This window comes from Mesoplodon densirostris, chromosome 10, assembly GCF_025265405.1.
Source record: "Mesoplodon densirostris isolate mMesDen1 chromosome 10, mMesDen1 primary haplotype, whole genome shotgun sequence".
Classification (NCBI taxonomy): domain Eukaryota; kingdom Metazoa; phylum Chordata; class Mammalia; order Artiodactyla; family Ziphiidae; genus Mesoplodon; species Mesoplodon densirostris.
In genome coordinates this window covers 31,294,915-31,309,306 of record NC_082670.1, presented here as the reverse complement: position 1 = coordinate 31,309,306, position 14,392 = coordinate 31,294,915, and the positions used below count along the sequence as shown (strand labels likewise).

General features: G+C 56.6%; 1 protein-coding gene across 1 annotated transcript; it reads right to left on the bottom strand.

Annotated features, from left to right (window-relative positions):
• Window positions 1-1,267: 1,267 nt before the first annotated feature.
• Window positions 1,268-13,891, bottom strand: AARS2 (alanyl-tRNA synthetase 2, mitochondrial). Its single transcript, XM_060110276.1, has 22 exons — window positions 13,635-13,891; window positions 12,803-12,994; window positions 12,115-12,260; window positions 11,743-11,910; window positions 11,043-11,187; window positions 8,539-8,684; window positions 8,231-8,339; window positions 7,817-7,855; window positions 7,629-7,740; window positions 7,041-7,174; window positions 6,443-6,587; window positions 6,035-6,207; window positions 5,799-5,912; window positions 5,560-5,700; window positions 4,736-4,873; window positions 4,526-4,635; window positions 4,265-4,373; window positions 3,845-3,967; window positions 3,485-3,595; window positions 2,825-2,908; window positions 2,602-2,712; window positions 1,268-2,153 (listed from the first exon to the last, which is right to left on the bottom strand). Exons 1-22 carry the CDS (start codon window positions 13,875-13,877, stop codon window positions 1,989-1,991), a joined length of 2,958 nt encoding a protein of 985 aa, XP_059966259.1. The 5' UTR covers window positions 13,878-13,891; the 3' UTR covers window positions 1,268-1,988.
• Between the last annotated feature and the right edge of the window lie 501 nt (window positions 13,892-14,392).

The following is a 14,392-nucleotide window of genomic DNA, read 5'->3' as shown; positions in this document are numbered from 1 at the left end:
GCCCAGGCCTCCACAGTGCTCCCTCCCACAGCCCCAAGCCTGATACCAGGAATGACCAACTTCATGGGGGCTGGCTAGTTAGAAAAGGAAATTGTCCTTCAAGAGGGGAAGAGCAACCAAGAGTAGTAAGAAGTTTCAGTGCAGACAGAGCTTAGCTTTAATTTCAGCTCTGCTGATGATTACTAGTTGGTTACCCTGGACAGGTTAGCACCTTAGAAGTTCAATTAACTCATTAATAAAATGGGTACCCCCAACTCCTCACCTTGGTGTCCACATGTAAAGAGACAGGTCTTTGCTGAGCACCACTGAACAGTGGCCACTGCTGCAGTTGCCAAAATCCCAAGGGAAAGCTTTGCAACTCCTCAGGGCTACAAGCAGCCAGGGTCCAAGAATTCAGGTCCCTTTCAAGCCCTCATCAGTGATTTACTAACGAATCACTGATGCCTCACTTAGAACAAGAAATCATGCAGGAAATGACGTCAGGAGGGCCTGCTCCGCTCTCATAATTTTGACTAAATGGCCACAGAACTTCGCAGCCAGGGAGCCTCTGACTTGGAGATGGGTCCCGAGGTCCCTTCTTTCATCCAGCGACAGAGATCTGCGAACAGACGTGGAGTTCCCGTGTCTGGCTTGGTCCTGGGTGGATTCATTTTGGTAGGGGAGGAGGGCTGCCCTCCATCCCTTGGCTTCCTCCTGCTCTGAGCTGCCAATTTCAGCTTCAGCTTCAGCTCAGGCTTGGGGCTGGTGCTGTGCAACTTTTTTTTTTTTAATTAATTAATTAATTAATTAATTTATGGCTGTGTTGGCTCTTCGTTTCTGTGCGAGGGCTTTCTCTAGTTGCGGCAAGTGGGGGCCACTCTTCATCGCGGTGCGCGGGCTTCTCACTATCGCGGCCTCTCTCGTTGCGGAGCACAGGCTCCAGACACGCAGGCTCAGTAATTGTGGCTCACGGGCCTAGTCTGCGGCTTGTGGGATCCTCCCGGACCAGGGCTCGAACCCGTGCCCCCTGCATTGGCAGGCAGACTCTCAACCACTGCGCCACCAGGGAAGCCCCTGTGCAACTTAAGAGTAGGCTTGCTCTGGCTCCGCTCCCTTCTGACCCCAAGGCCTGACACCTGCCTGTTCACTACCCACTTAGGCCCCTGCACTGGCTCTTCCCTTGGAGGTCCACGTGGCTCACACCCACCCCCAGATGCCACCCCCACCCTTCCACTCCCCAGTTCCGCGCTCTCTGCAGACCTCATCCCCGTCTGACACCCTCTTCTTTCTCTTCATTGCTGTTTCCCCACTGGAAGCAAACTCCACACGGGCAGGAAGTCTGGTTGGTTCTTGCCACATTCTCAGCAACTGACCAGTACCTATTAGCTCATTTTATCAACAAATCACCAGAGACTTCATTAAAATGAGAAGTTGTTGTTAATGAAACAAGTGACACCAGAGAGGATCTACCTGGCTCTCATGACTTTTACGTGACAGTTAATGGATCTTGGTGGCCAAGGAGGCCTTTGTGGGTGCCCAGAACAGGCTGGCATAGAGGGCCTGCCCAAGCACTTGTGGCGATGAGGAGGTCTCTGATCTGGATGCCGGGTGGCCTTTCAGCCCAGTGTGAGGGGTCAGACTAGTCATGGGGCACCCATTCCAGGTTGCTGGGGGCAAAAGGCTGCTCTTTTTTAGGCGAAAGAACCTTCTGGAGCTTCCTATCCTCTGTGAAATACTTTTTAATGAACAATCACAGACGGGACAGCCATGTCTTCACATTCAACTAGCGGGGGCCTTTTGCCAGGCCCACTTCTGCCTTCCCCAGCCCACATCTTCTTGTGTCCACTCAGAGCCCAGCCCAGGGTGGTCCTCTTCGGCTCAGCTGCTTGGCCTCCAGCCTCTAGTCCTCTGCTTAGCTTCCGGGGAGGTTCTGCTCGCTCCTTCAGGGCTCCAGGCACTGGCCTGTCTGTTGTCTCTTTAGTCTCTGTGAGTCCCTGAGTGAGCCTGGATCAGAGCTTGTTGAGGGCATAGGCTCGGGCTGTACTGAGGGCAGCGTCCAGGTCAGCAGTGTTTCCGGTGCCCTGGGCCACCACTTGAGAGCCCCAGGCCTTGCCCCCCATGTGGCTGCACACAGCCAGCGCCCAGGCCTCTGCGGTGAAGGCTGGCACGGCACTCTGAGGACAGAAACAGAAGGGGCAGTGATGCAGAGCAGCCCTCCCTGCCACCATCCACTCAGTTGTACCTTTGAGAGTGGAGTCATGGCGATTAGGACCCTCTCCTGAGCCGGGCACATGGTGGGGGTAATGAGGCGAGGAGACAGGAGAGGGACGGGCTGGGAATGCGTGAGTGGAGGTTGATGAATGGCTGCTACCTGTTCGCAAGAAATGTGCAGCCTGGAGGTGGCGTGGTGGGAATTAGGGAGTCTTTCGGTGCCTTCGTGGGTGGGGCGGGGGAGGGGGTGGGTTAGGGAGAAGGAGGTGGTCCTATCCCCACCCTGGGGTATCTGCAGAGATGGCCTCTACCCAGCTGTGGCTCCCTCGTGTGGGAGGAATAAAAGGTGTGGAATCAGAGAGCTGGACCAAGAGACGGGCACGGTGGGAGCTGCCCTCCCTCTTTCCTTACCTGGGCCACCTGACAGGCACACAGCACCTGCCCCAGAGGCTGGGGGCTGAGTAGCAGCACAGACGTGCTGGGCGCCTGCTTACACAGCTGCCGGACCACCTTCACCAGCACCTGCACAAGGGAGGGGAGATGGCACCTCACAGCTTCCCGGACTCCCAGCTTCCTCCCTGCCAGGACTTTCCCCTCCCCAGACCCTGGGGCCACCCCCAATTGCAACACTTACTGAGAGGGACTCAGCGTAAACTGTGTCCACAATCAGGGGCCCCTCCGAGTGCCGCTGTAGCAGCTCCTGGGTTTTCTGTGCAGCCTGTGAGGCAGGAAGGACAGCATGGGGGTCGGGCTGGGAGGCAATCAGCCCCCACTTGTGAACAGAGCCCCAGTCCAGAAATCCCCTCCCACAGCCCCCTTCCCCCAGCAAAGGTGCCAGGGGTTCTGCCTAGAATGGCCTCCTTCTTTTGGGTCCCCCCTGTGTCCTTCCTCTCCCCCCTCACCTCCTCCCTTTCATCATAGCTCCAGGGCCCTACAAATAGGCCACTGAAGGTGAAAGGACTAAGGCTGGAGCACAGATGGGTGAGAGGGGGTGGAGGGGGGAGGATCCACAGTCAAGGAGCAATTAGGGCTGAATGGCGCAATCAAGTCAGCTTCCTGGAGGGAGAGTCTGAGCCAGACTTGGGAGTTGGGGGAGAGACCCAGTTTGGCAGAGAGAGAAGTGGGGAAATGGCCTGATGATGGCACTCAGCTGGCAGGAGAGGAGGGAGCTGCCACCCACCCCCACCCCCCTGCCAGGCTTTGAGGCTTCTCAGCGTGTGTGCTAGAGCATCTCTGACCCTTGCTGGGTGTGCCTGGTATCTGCCCCCCTGGGTGCAGCTGGACCTCCTCTTACCTGCCCCATTTCCAGTTTCCGGACGGCAGTGTTGGCACGCCGCCGTAGCGCCTTCAGTGTGGCCTGAAGCTCCCGCCGCTGCCACTGGGGCATCACGGCAGTGTCCACGGCCTATGGTCAGAAGCAGTACAACAATCCCTGCCCTCCCTGAGCCACGGTCTCTGAGGCAGGGACCACCAGCAAGGCCAGGGAAGAGACCACACCCACCACATCCCACCCTGCAGACCACCGACAAATATCTGGGCCAGCTAAAGTCTAACAGGAATGCTGGGGAGAGATGGGCAGGGTCCAGGAATGCACGCGGAAGGGAACATGGCCAGGAGAGGGAGGGGACAGCTCCATGCTGGGGGTGGCCCTCACATCAGTGAGTCGTCCCATGTCCTTGGACAGCTGCTGAGCCTCCACCACATCCCGGCTGCCCTGACTCAGCCGTGCTGCGGCTGCTTCTACCTCCTGGGCCAGGCTCTGGCCCACCTCTCGGGCCTGCAGGGAAAGAACCAGATGGTCAGGACTGCTTGGCTTACTTTCCCTCTCCAAGACAGGCACTCTCAACCCATTGCTGGGTAGGACCAAGTTAGAAACACTGAACAATCAGGACCCATCAAGGTACCAAATAATCACAACAGATGCCAGTTGCCAGCAGCTGGTAGGGCCATCCTGGTGCTCAGGTATGAACACTGGTTCTGCTGCTGGGCATCCCCCGGCCTGAGAGCATCAGCTATGCGTTCTCTGACCCCCATCCACACCCAGAAGCCTCCCAGGCCCTGCTGGCATGCTGACCTGCTGGGCCTGATCCCCAGTGATGGCCAGGAGGCGGGTGGTGCCCTTGGCGAGCTGGCGCTCCCCGATGATGACCAGGTCCCCTATAGCCCCTGTGCGTAGCAGGTGCCTGTGGGCAGAGGGAGGGAGGAGGAAGCCGGGGGGACGACGGGAGAGAAAAGAGCAGCCTGAGCTCCAAACCAGGGGCTGGTGGCTCCAAAGACCAGGGAAGGGAGGAGGTCCAGGGCCCCAGGCCAGAGCAGGCAGAGAGGAGTGACTCACGTCCCACAGCACAGCTCCACAGAAGTCTGCAGTGCGGCCTGGGAGGCTGGGTTCAGCGCCTGGGCCACAGGCACACCCACAGACACCACCCGCACAGGGTCTGGGTATACCTGACAGTGAGAGGGCACAGGTCTGTTAAGGGGTCTGAGGGGAGGGGAGGGTGGGGGCGGCGGGCAGGCAACCTCCACCCCGTGGGCTCCCCCAGCACACCTCATCCAGAGAACGCAGGCCGGGGACACGGGCAGTGCGTGCCAGGGCCACCTCCTCCATGTACACGGCCTCATCCTGCCCCACTGCCTTCTGCACAGTGCCCTCCACTGCCCGGAGCTGCTCTGGGGTCAGTGGGGCCTGGGGGCGTTGGGGGGAAACAGATAGACCAACAGGCAGTCAGCCCCATGCCTGGGAGTGATGCATGAAGAAGCAGTGTTCACTGAACTACCCCCAGGTTCTAGAACAGGGATTAGTATATAACATGTGCTCAATACACATTTGTGGAGCTAACAATTCTTTTCTTTAGAAATCTACCTGGGGGTTGGGCCTATCGGAAGCTGCAGGCCTTTCACTAGGCACTGAAAGTGGATGAAGAGACAGAAAATGGAGGCTCTGGACTCAGGGAGCTTACAACAAGGGTCAGCCAGTGGAAGAGAAATACAGGATGGGGGAGACGCAGGAGCAAGGAGTTATCAAGTGGAACGAGATTTAGTCAGTGAGCACTTTCCAGAGGATTTGAGCCGGAGGTACAAGGAGACAGGATGGCAGTAAAGGGAGAGGGCAGCTCCGCTTGAGCAAGAATGGCCTGGGTGACAGCAGGGAAAAGGAAGCTGGGTGGCTGGAGGTGAAGGGGTGGCTCCACACACTGGCTCGCCTAACCCTCACTGGTGCAGGAGGAGCCTGATGGGAAACCCCTGCCCCAGACCCCCCAGTGACTGAACGAGAGGCAGCCCAGGCCCCCTTACTGGCCAAACTCCCACATTACCAGACTCCCTCTAAGCCCGTCGCCTCACTTGAAGGCTGCCCCTCTGTGTCCTGCTCACCTGTGTGGCCACGTCGAAGCGCAGCCACTCAGGATTGAGATGGGACCCTCGCTGCTCTGTGCCAGGGCCCAGGGCCTGCCGCAGCGCCCAGTTTAGTAGGTGGACGGCTGTGTGCTTCTCCATGCAGCTCAGACGCCAGGCCTGAAACACTTTTGTCACCCAGGGTCCTGGGTGTAGGTGGGGATGGGGAGAGCAAAGGGGCTGCGGGACGTCACGAACAGCAGGGGTGGGGTCCTCACCTCATCCACGTGCAGCTGTACCTGGTCGCCCACCTTTAGGCACTCAGGGGCCGCCACCTCATGCAGGATGAAGCCTCCGCAGACCTGCGCCCGGGCCACTGGGAACAGCACGTCCTGGGGGAGGGCAGGGCCAAGGCACTGAGTGCTTGCAGCCTCTCCCTCCCCTTGGTTCCCTTCTGGCTCAGGTCTGCCTCCTGCAGGAGCCTCTGTGTGTGAGGGGGGCTGGGGGGGCTCACCTGCAGTCCCACCCGCACCAGGTAGCCTCGGTCGGAAGCCTGACCTCCCTGTTCGGCGTAGAAGTTGGTTTTGTCCAGGAGGAGGCCACAGCGCTGGCCTTCCCCCACGGAGGCCACGGCTGTTCCATCCTCTGTATACAGCTGGAGCACCTGGGCCTCACAGGTGCCGAACTCTGCCAGGGCCAAGGATGGTTATCAGTGCTAGGCAGGGGCTCGGGATGCAGGATGTGGGTCTGCGCCTTCCTTGAAGTCAGTAGGCACAGGGCTGGGGGGCACTTCCAGCCGGGGCCCCTAGAGAACCCCGGTGGCTACCCCAGGGAAGGCACAGGCCTGGTAGCTGGTCTCTGACGTCCTTCCCAATCATGGTCAGGCAAGCCCGTGGCCACCCACCTGAGTCTAGGCTCTCACCATAACTGCCACTGGGTCGCAGGGAGTAGTTGTACTTGGGGCTGTCATCGGTTGGGGGCACCCCTTGGCGCTGTAGCTCCCCCAGCGCGTGGACGTCAAGCCGCAGTCCCTGCTCCTGAACTGGCTCGGCCTGCCGTGCCCGGTGCTGCGGGACAGGCGTGTGTGCACAGAAGGGGTGCACGGAGAGTGCAACGGGACTTGAGTCTCCAGAGAGCCCTGTCCCTACCACACAGTTGTGTGAAACCTGCACTCCCTCTGGAATAAGCCCTCAGGCTGGGCTGGCTGCTAGAGACCCTGGGCTGGCTAGTGAACCACCCTCATGCGGGGGTCTCAGGACCAGGCCTCCCTCACCCACTGCTGCCTCTGACGGCCCCTCTCTAGGACCTTGTGCTGGCCTCTCCCCTTCTGCTACTCTGTGTGGCCCACTGAACTAGCGTTCCCCTCCATGGACTGTGGGTGGAGCCTGAGTGAAGGGGCAGACCCTACCTCAGACTCCTGTTTCCTTCAATAGCTGCAGCTCCTCCCACAAGAACTCAGGGCTGGGGAAGGGGCCGACATGCCCCAGCAGAGCCCTGTGTGGGAGTGCCCCAGCCTGTACCTGGGCCTCCTCCTGAGCCAGCCGCTCCAGTCCAGCAGAGTCCAGCTGCACCCCTTTCTCCTCCAGCATCAGTTCCACCAGGTCCAGGGGGAGCCCCAGGTTCCCAGACAGTGACAAGGACCAGGCCACTTCGGCTATGAGAAAGGAAGACAAGGGACGGAAGGGGTGTTGAGGGAGGAGGGGCAGGATGGAGGGAGGGAGAAGAAGTAAGGGAAAAGTAAGGGCCAGGGCTTTTCTGACCACACAGAAGCCACTGGGTGCCAAGCACAAGTGCCCCCTCCCCACACTGGGAAGGCCCGGGAGAGGGGTCACCTTCAGGCCCCAAAGCCAGAGCTGGGGGTAGCCCAGGGTCCTCCCTTGGCATATGTGATTTCAAAGGAGGTGAGAAGCTCATTCTTGGCATGAAGCCAGCCTTGGAAAGCAGAGACCAGAGGCAGGGCCAGCTGGGCAGCACGGAAGTGAGGAGAAGCAGGGAGGTGCTGGAGAGAGAGTACGGGGAGAGGGACGTGGGGGAGGAGGTGGGATGTGAGGCCTGGGCCTGGCTCGCCTAAGTGGGTCCCTCACACCTCGGCCAGGTGCCCTGCTCACCAGGGAACATATCGGAAGGCCCCAGGCGCCTCAGGGTCCGCTCGATGATCCGCCGACCCCGCTGCAGGGAGGCCAGAAAGGCCGCCTCATCCTCTGACACCACGCTGGCTATCTGAATGGGGGCACGGCAGGGCTGGAGCTGGGTCTCCTGAGAAGGAGCCCCTCCCTCCCCGATCCAAATCCAGTACCTGGGCTGAGTTCCTCTGCAGTTCTGGATAAGCACCTCCCTAGGGGTGGCGGACAGGGCTGAGGAGGTGTCAAAAGCAACCAGCCCACTCTGCACCTCCACCCTGGGCCTCCCTGGGGACACCTGCCGTGGAGACTCAGAGAGGCTGATGGACGGGGGAGGGATCCAAATGGGGAATCAGTTTCTCTCGGGGGAGGGGGACTGATACGGGCAGAAGGGGGGTCCCGAGGTCAAAGGCTCAGCAGCCTGGGCCAGAAGGCCTCCTGAAGGCTCCCTGCTTTTTGTAAGCCCACTGAGAGGACGTTGGGCTGGACATTTAGGGTGGGGAACCCAGGCCGGGGCACTGTATGGGCTCAGCGACAGGTTCCCTGAGACCCAAGGGAGGCCCAGGGAAGTGAGGAAGCTCTGCCCTTACCAGCGTCTCCACCACTACAGGCACCAGGCTGCCCAGGAAGCCAGGTGGTGCCCGCAACAACTCTGTAGAGAACCGCACAGCTCGACGGAGGATCTGACGAAGTACCAGCCTAGAAGGATTCAGAGCCCAGATGAGCCCCCAGCAGCCCCTGGTCAGCAGGGAGGGGAGAGGGGAGGGCAAGGTCCAGAGTGTGTGCTCGCTTCCCCCTCCTCCTGCCATCTCAACCCGACCCACCTCTCCATCTCCTCCCTCCTGTCCCCTGCAACTCCCAGCAGCCCCTGCCCCTGCTGTAGCCCTTCCAGACTCACGGTGCACCAGACATCCCAGGAGAGACGCCATCGGCGATGCAGACGCTGAGCGTGCGGATGTGGTCAGCCACCACACGGTACGCTGTGTCTGTGTGCCCCTTGTCCGCTGCCCCAACCCGGCCCGAGTAAGGGGGTGCCCCGCAACCCTGGGAAGCAGGAGAGGAGACATGGCTGCCGGCCCTGCCTGCCCTGGCCCAGGAGGGACACTCTCCATCACTCTTGGAGCATCTGCCCTCACCCCTAAAGCTGACCGCATCTGGAATGGCCTGGGCCAGAGAAGCTTCAAAGGTGAAAGAGAGCCAGTCCCTGCCTCCTGGGGCCCACATTCAGCACAGACAAGGAGCATAGCTGTGATCATTTACTGAATTTCTATTATCAGAACTGGGTGGGTACTTGAACGATATGGTGTCTAATCCCTAAAACTTCCGGTGTTAAAGTGGAAAGTGGAAAGTGGAGAAGGAAAAAAAAAAAGACAAGACCAAAAAAAAGTGGAAAAAAATAAAAACAAGCAAAAAAAGAGGAAAGTGAGACTCAGAGGAGCTAAGTTGTACAAGGGCACACGATTCAAGAGCAGGTCCGAGATTTGAACCAGGACCGTCCCACGCAGGTGCTCTTCATTCCCCACACCTGCCTCTACAGCCTCTATGGCCGCAGGGAAGGAGTGTGTGAGCTGTGAATACATTAAGCTGTGCTCCAAAGCAGAGTGCTTGATTCATCCAGCTCCAAACCTGTCTCTTCCCCAAGCTTCCCCCTCTCAATAAACAGTCCTGCCATTCACCACATTACTCAAGTCAAAAACTCGGGAGCCAGGCTTGACTTTCTTTCCTCTCCCCATCCAATCCATCAGTGGGGTCTTTTGTGTCTACCTCCATGAGATCTCTCAAATCAATCTACTTTTCTCCACTTCCACTGCTACCAACCTAGGCCACACCCTATTATCTTTCCTGAACTATGAAAAAAGCTCCCAATTGGTTTCTCAGCTTCTACTCTGGTCTCCTTCCAGCCTATCCTTCAAACGGCAACAGGAGTGGCCTTTTAAAAGTGTCAATCAGATTGTGCCCCTCCTGCCTTGGAGCCCATCTCACCACATTTAGAATAGAAGACTCACTTTGGACTTCAAGGCCCCACAAGATCTGACTCCTGCCTTCCTCTCTGTGGTAGACTGTTTGCAAAATTGGCCACAGTCCTTCCCTTTCCTGTGTGCATGCCACTTTGCAGCGTGACTTTACAGGTGCTTCCTATCAAGGAATAGAATTGATTTCTCCATCCCTTGGATCTGGGCTAGACTTGTGACTTGCTTTGGCCAACAGAATGTGGTGGAAATGACACTGTTCTGAGCCCAGGCCCTAAGAGGCTTCATGTGCTTCCACTCTCCTTCTTGGAACCTTGCCAAGCTGTCATGTGAACAGGCCCGAGCTACCCTGCTGGATGACAGACATACAACCCGGTCATCGCCATAGCCCTAAACTGACAGCCAGCCAACTCCCAGAAGTAGAGGCGCCTAGCAGCTGACCACAGATGTATGAGTGAGCTCATACAGGACCAAGAGTGACCCAGCTGAGCACAGCCTACATTGCTTGTCCACAGTCTCGTACGCTATATAAATGGTTGTTGTTTTCAGCCACAAAATGTTAGGTGGTTTATTATACAGCAAGAGTGAACCCACACACACACTCTAACCCTATTCCACGTGATTCTACTTTAGCTGGCTGGCCACTTTTTGTTCCTTTCCTGTATCAGGGCCTTGGTATTCACTGTTGCTTCTGCCTGGAATGAGTTTCCTGTGGCTGATTCTTCTTTCAGGTTTCAGCTCAGAGATATCTCCTTGGTGAGCCTTCCCCAAACATGTCATCTAAGATTCTTGTCGACCCCCTGTCCCCTGCCAATTACTATCACCCAGGTTTACTGCCTATTCACGATCTGTAAACGGCTATCTTGTTCTTTTTTTTTTTTTTTTTTGCGGTACGCGGGCCTCTCACTGTTGTGGCCTCTCCCGTTGCGGAGCACAGGCTCCGGACGCGCAGGCCCAGCGGCCATGGCTCACGGGCCTAGCCGCTCCGCAGCATGTGGGATCTTCCCAGACCGGGGCACGAACCCGTGTCCCCTGCATCGGCAGGCGGACTCTTAACCACTGCGCCACCAGGGAAGCCCTATCTTGTTCTTTAATACATTTGTTTATTACCTATTTCTTAGGCTAGAATGTAATCTCCATGATCTCTTTTCTCTTTACTGCTGTATCTCCTGAACCAAGCACAAAGATTTAACACAAAGTAGGTACTCAACACCTATTTTTTGCATAAATGAAGGAAGGAAGGAGTTAGGAGCAATATCAGGTAGTAAATATGAATCGGAGCCTCACGTCTGACACCTTTGTATCCTTGGCTGGTCACTGTCCCCACAGGCAAGAACATATTCTGAGTTCTCAACAAAGATGGAAAGCAATGGCAGTGAGCACGGGTGAGAGCAGGTCAGAGGGGCTTCTGGAAGGGAAGAGGTGGGCTCACCTGGTGTATGGCATTGAGCAGTGGGGAAAAGAGGTCGGTGTCGTAGGTGGAGCGTCTGCCTTGCAACACGGCCAGCAGCCTTTCCAGGCCCATTCCCGTGTCCACGTGCCGCTGGGGCAGGGGCTGCAGGCTTCCATCTGCCTCTCTGGCCAGGAAGGGTGTGCAAGGTGAGGCCCCGCCACAGGATTACAGGTATGAGGCAGATGCTCAAGTGGCATAAAGGGATGGGGGAGGGTCCTGGGGGGCTGACAATGGGAGGAACCAGAGGGCAGTATCATCCCCCCACCCCCAAAAGCAGACGACGATGGCCTTGGGTCCCGTCCTTTCTCATAAAGAGTGACCTCCGCCTTCACCCTCTGCTTGGACCCTTGCCTGGACCCAGGCATCCCCTTTCTGGGACACAATTCTTTGCTTTAGAAAGAGACATGTCAAGGCTGGTAGAAAATCTTAAGAGATCGTCAAGTTCAACTCCATCATATAAGAGAGCAGAGTCTGGAGAGCAGCAGTGACTAGTTTCAACTGTTATGGGCAAAGACGAGGATTAAATCAACTACTATTTGAAAAGTGTTTAGCAATATGCCTGGCACATTGTAAACGCTGTTTAAGTGTTTGTTTTTATAAAAAATGGATGAAAGTGTCCTGACTGCCGACTTTTTCACTTCCAGTCGGGGATTTCCCTCCTGCTCTCGCACCCCATTACCTGTTGTGCTGCATGAAGACCAGATTCCAAAGCTCCACCAGCTGGGGGGCTCCCACCCCACCAGCCAGGTCATAGTGGATCTCAGTACAGGGCCCACAAGGGCCAGTATCCCCCATCTCCCAGAAGTTCTCCTGTGGTCCAAAGGAGAGCATGCGGCTGGCAGGCACCCTGGGAAGGAAGCCAGACGGGTGGTGGGGAGACAAAGGCAGAACCTGGTACCCCCTCTGCCAGGAGAACCCTTCCATTAAGCTCAGCAGGAGGAGGAACAGGGCTGACCCTACAGTATCCCGGGATATGCCAAGACTCTCTGGTAGTCTCTATTTTCCAGTCCTCTTGTGCTCCAGGAGTGGACATAAGTGGGGGTGGACTCACCCTAACTTGAGCCAGATGTCCCTGCTCTCCAGGTCCGGGCCCAGCCCAGCCTTGGGGTCACCACCAAAGTAGGAGACCCAGAGCCTGTCCTCAGGGATCCCATAGACCTGAGTCAGCAGTTCCCAGGCCATGCTGCAAGCCTCCTCCTGCAGTGCAAACCCATTGGGAAGAGGAAAATGGGTGAGAAGAAGGCCCCATTGAAGTTCCAATCAAGCCACATGAGTTCAGCCCTCGGCTTAAGACAAAACCATTTCCACTGTCCACGGTGTTTCCAGAACACGCCATGACCATTTCTAATTCTGAGTTTTTCCTGCATAGAAAGCCTCCTCCCTCTTCTGAATGCTACATTCTTTCAAGTCCCACCTTCTCCATGAAATCCTCTATCCACCCTAGCCTGGGATGATTTTTAACTCCTGCACTTTAGTATTGCTGTCTTACCATTTATTCATACAATAATTATTGACCAGCCATTAGGCAGGAGGCATAGTCCTGGCCCTCAAGGAGTTTACAACCCAATCAGAGAAACGAGACACATTCCTATTATAAGTGTTCATCTAGCACTTTGCCTCTGTGTCTGGTCTGAAGCCCTCCCTAAGCAGACTCTAAGAGTGGAGACAGGACTAACCTTGACCCCTTTCTTGGCTGACCACTGACCCTTTCCTAACTCCAGGGCTTCCTGGAGACTCACCTTAAAATATACCCCCCGAAAGGCCCAATTGCCGAGCATCTCAAAGAAGGTATGATGGGAAAGGTCTCGGCCCACATCCTCTAGGTCGCTGTGGCGTCCTCCAGCCCTCACACATTTCTGGCTGTTGGCCACACGTCGAAAGCCTGCCATCTCGCTTCGTGGATCCACAGTGCCCAGGAAGATTGGCTTGAACTGGAAACAGATGAAGGGCGAGATAGATAGTCCAGACCCTCAGCAGAAGGGAAACGTGGAGGGTATGGAGAGAGATGGTAGTTCAGACTGAAGGCTGACCGTGCCCCTGAGAGGCCAGGGGGGCAGACTGGGAGCGTGGGGGCACCCATCTCTGGTGTGTCTGGGCAGACAAGGGGTAAATAAATCATGAAACAGAGACTCTGCTAGTAAAATAAGCAAGGTAAAAGAAGGAGGAATGTGTTGGTGGCTGGAAACAGAGCAAGTCTAGAGAGGGTAAGCGGTGCTCAAAGTCAAAAGCTTAGAGAACCCAGTCTAGCACATAGCATGTGCTCAACATCAACATTTATTTTAATCAATAACTTATCTTTATTTAAAGAACTAATAAGTGAAGCCAGACTTCCTCCACGGGACTCCACACCCGCCATTCCTGGACCTAAGACTCAACCTCAACTCACAAGTTGCCCGGGTTAGCCCTCTCCAAGGCCTAATTTGCACCCCAATCTCGTAGCCTAACCACGCACAGCCCTCTTTCCCCCGAAAGCTAGGAGCTCCGCCCTTCGCTTCTTTTGCCCAATCCCGCAACGCCTTTCTCTCAGGAACAAGTCACAAACTCCGCCCGGATCAGCGTCTCAGCCCCTACCTGGTTCATGCCCGCGTTGACGAAAAGCAAACTGGGGTCGCCGCGGGGCCTCACGGAAGCGGACGGCACCAGGCGGTGGCCATGGCGGTCCCGAAAGAAGCTCAGGAAGGCGTCCCGCACGGCCTCGGCCTGGGTTGGAGGGGCCTCGGACGAGAGCGCCCGACGGCTGGGGCCCCGCCATTGCGGCAACCTTCGAATGACCCGCCGAAGTCGCCCGGCTGCAGTTGCCACCGACGCCGCCATCTTAACTCGGGGCAATGACTTCACGGGGTCAAAGGGCAGTGCGGGGATAGAAGGTAACTTGAGAAGGAGGCCAGGCGTTTCCTACAGCGACCCCTGGCGCAGGAGGAGTCAAAGCAGCTTCTGCCTCTGGGTGGAGGTGATGGGGAAGGAGGCGCCTGCCAGAGTCCATCTAACGCAAGCGGCCTGGAACACAGTAGGCCTTTAATTCATTTGGCATTCAACAAATATTCATTGAGAGGCTACTGTGTGCCAGGCATTATTTTAGGCGCTTGAGGTACATTAGTAACAAAACTGACAGGGAATTCTCCGGTGGTCCAGTGGTTAGGATTCTGGAGCTTGCACTGCTGGGGCGGGGTTGGATCCCTAGTGGGGAAACGAAGATCCCGCAAGCCACAAGGCACAGACCAAAAAAAAAAAAAAAAAAAAATTGACAAAAGTCCCTGCTCTCCAGAAATCTATATTATAGCAGTGATAATTATGTTTAATGTTTAATTTTTTCATTTACATGTTACTTT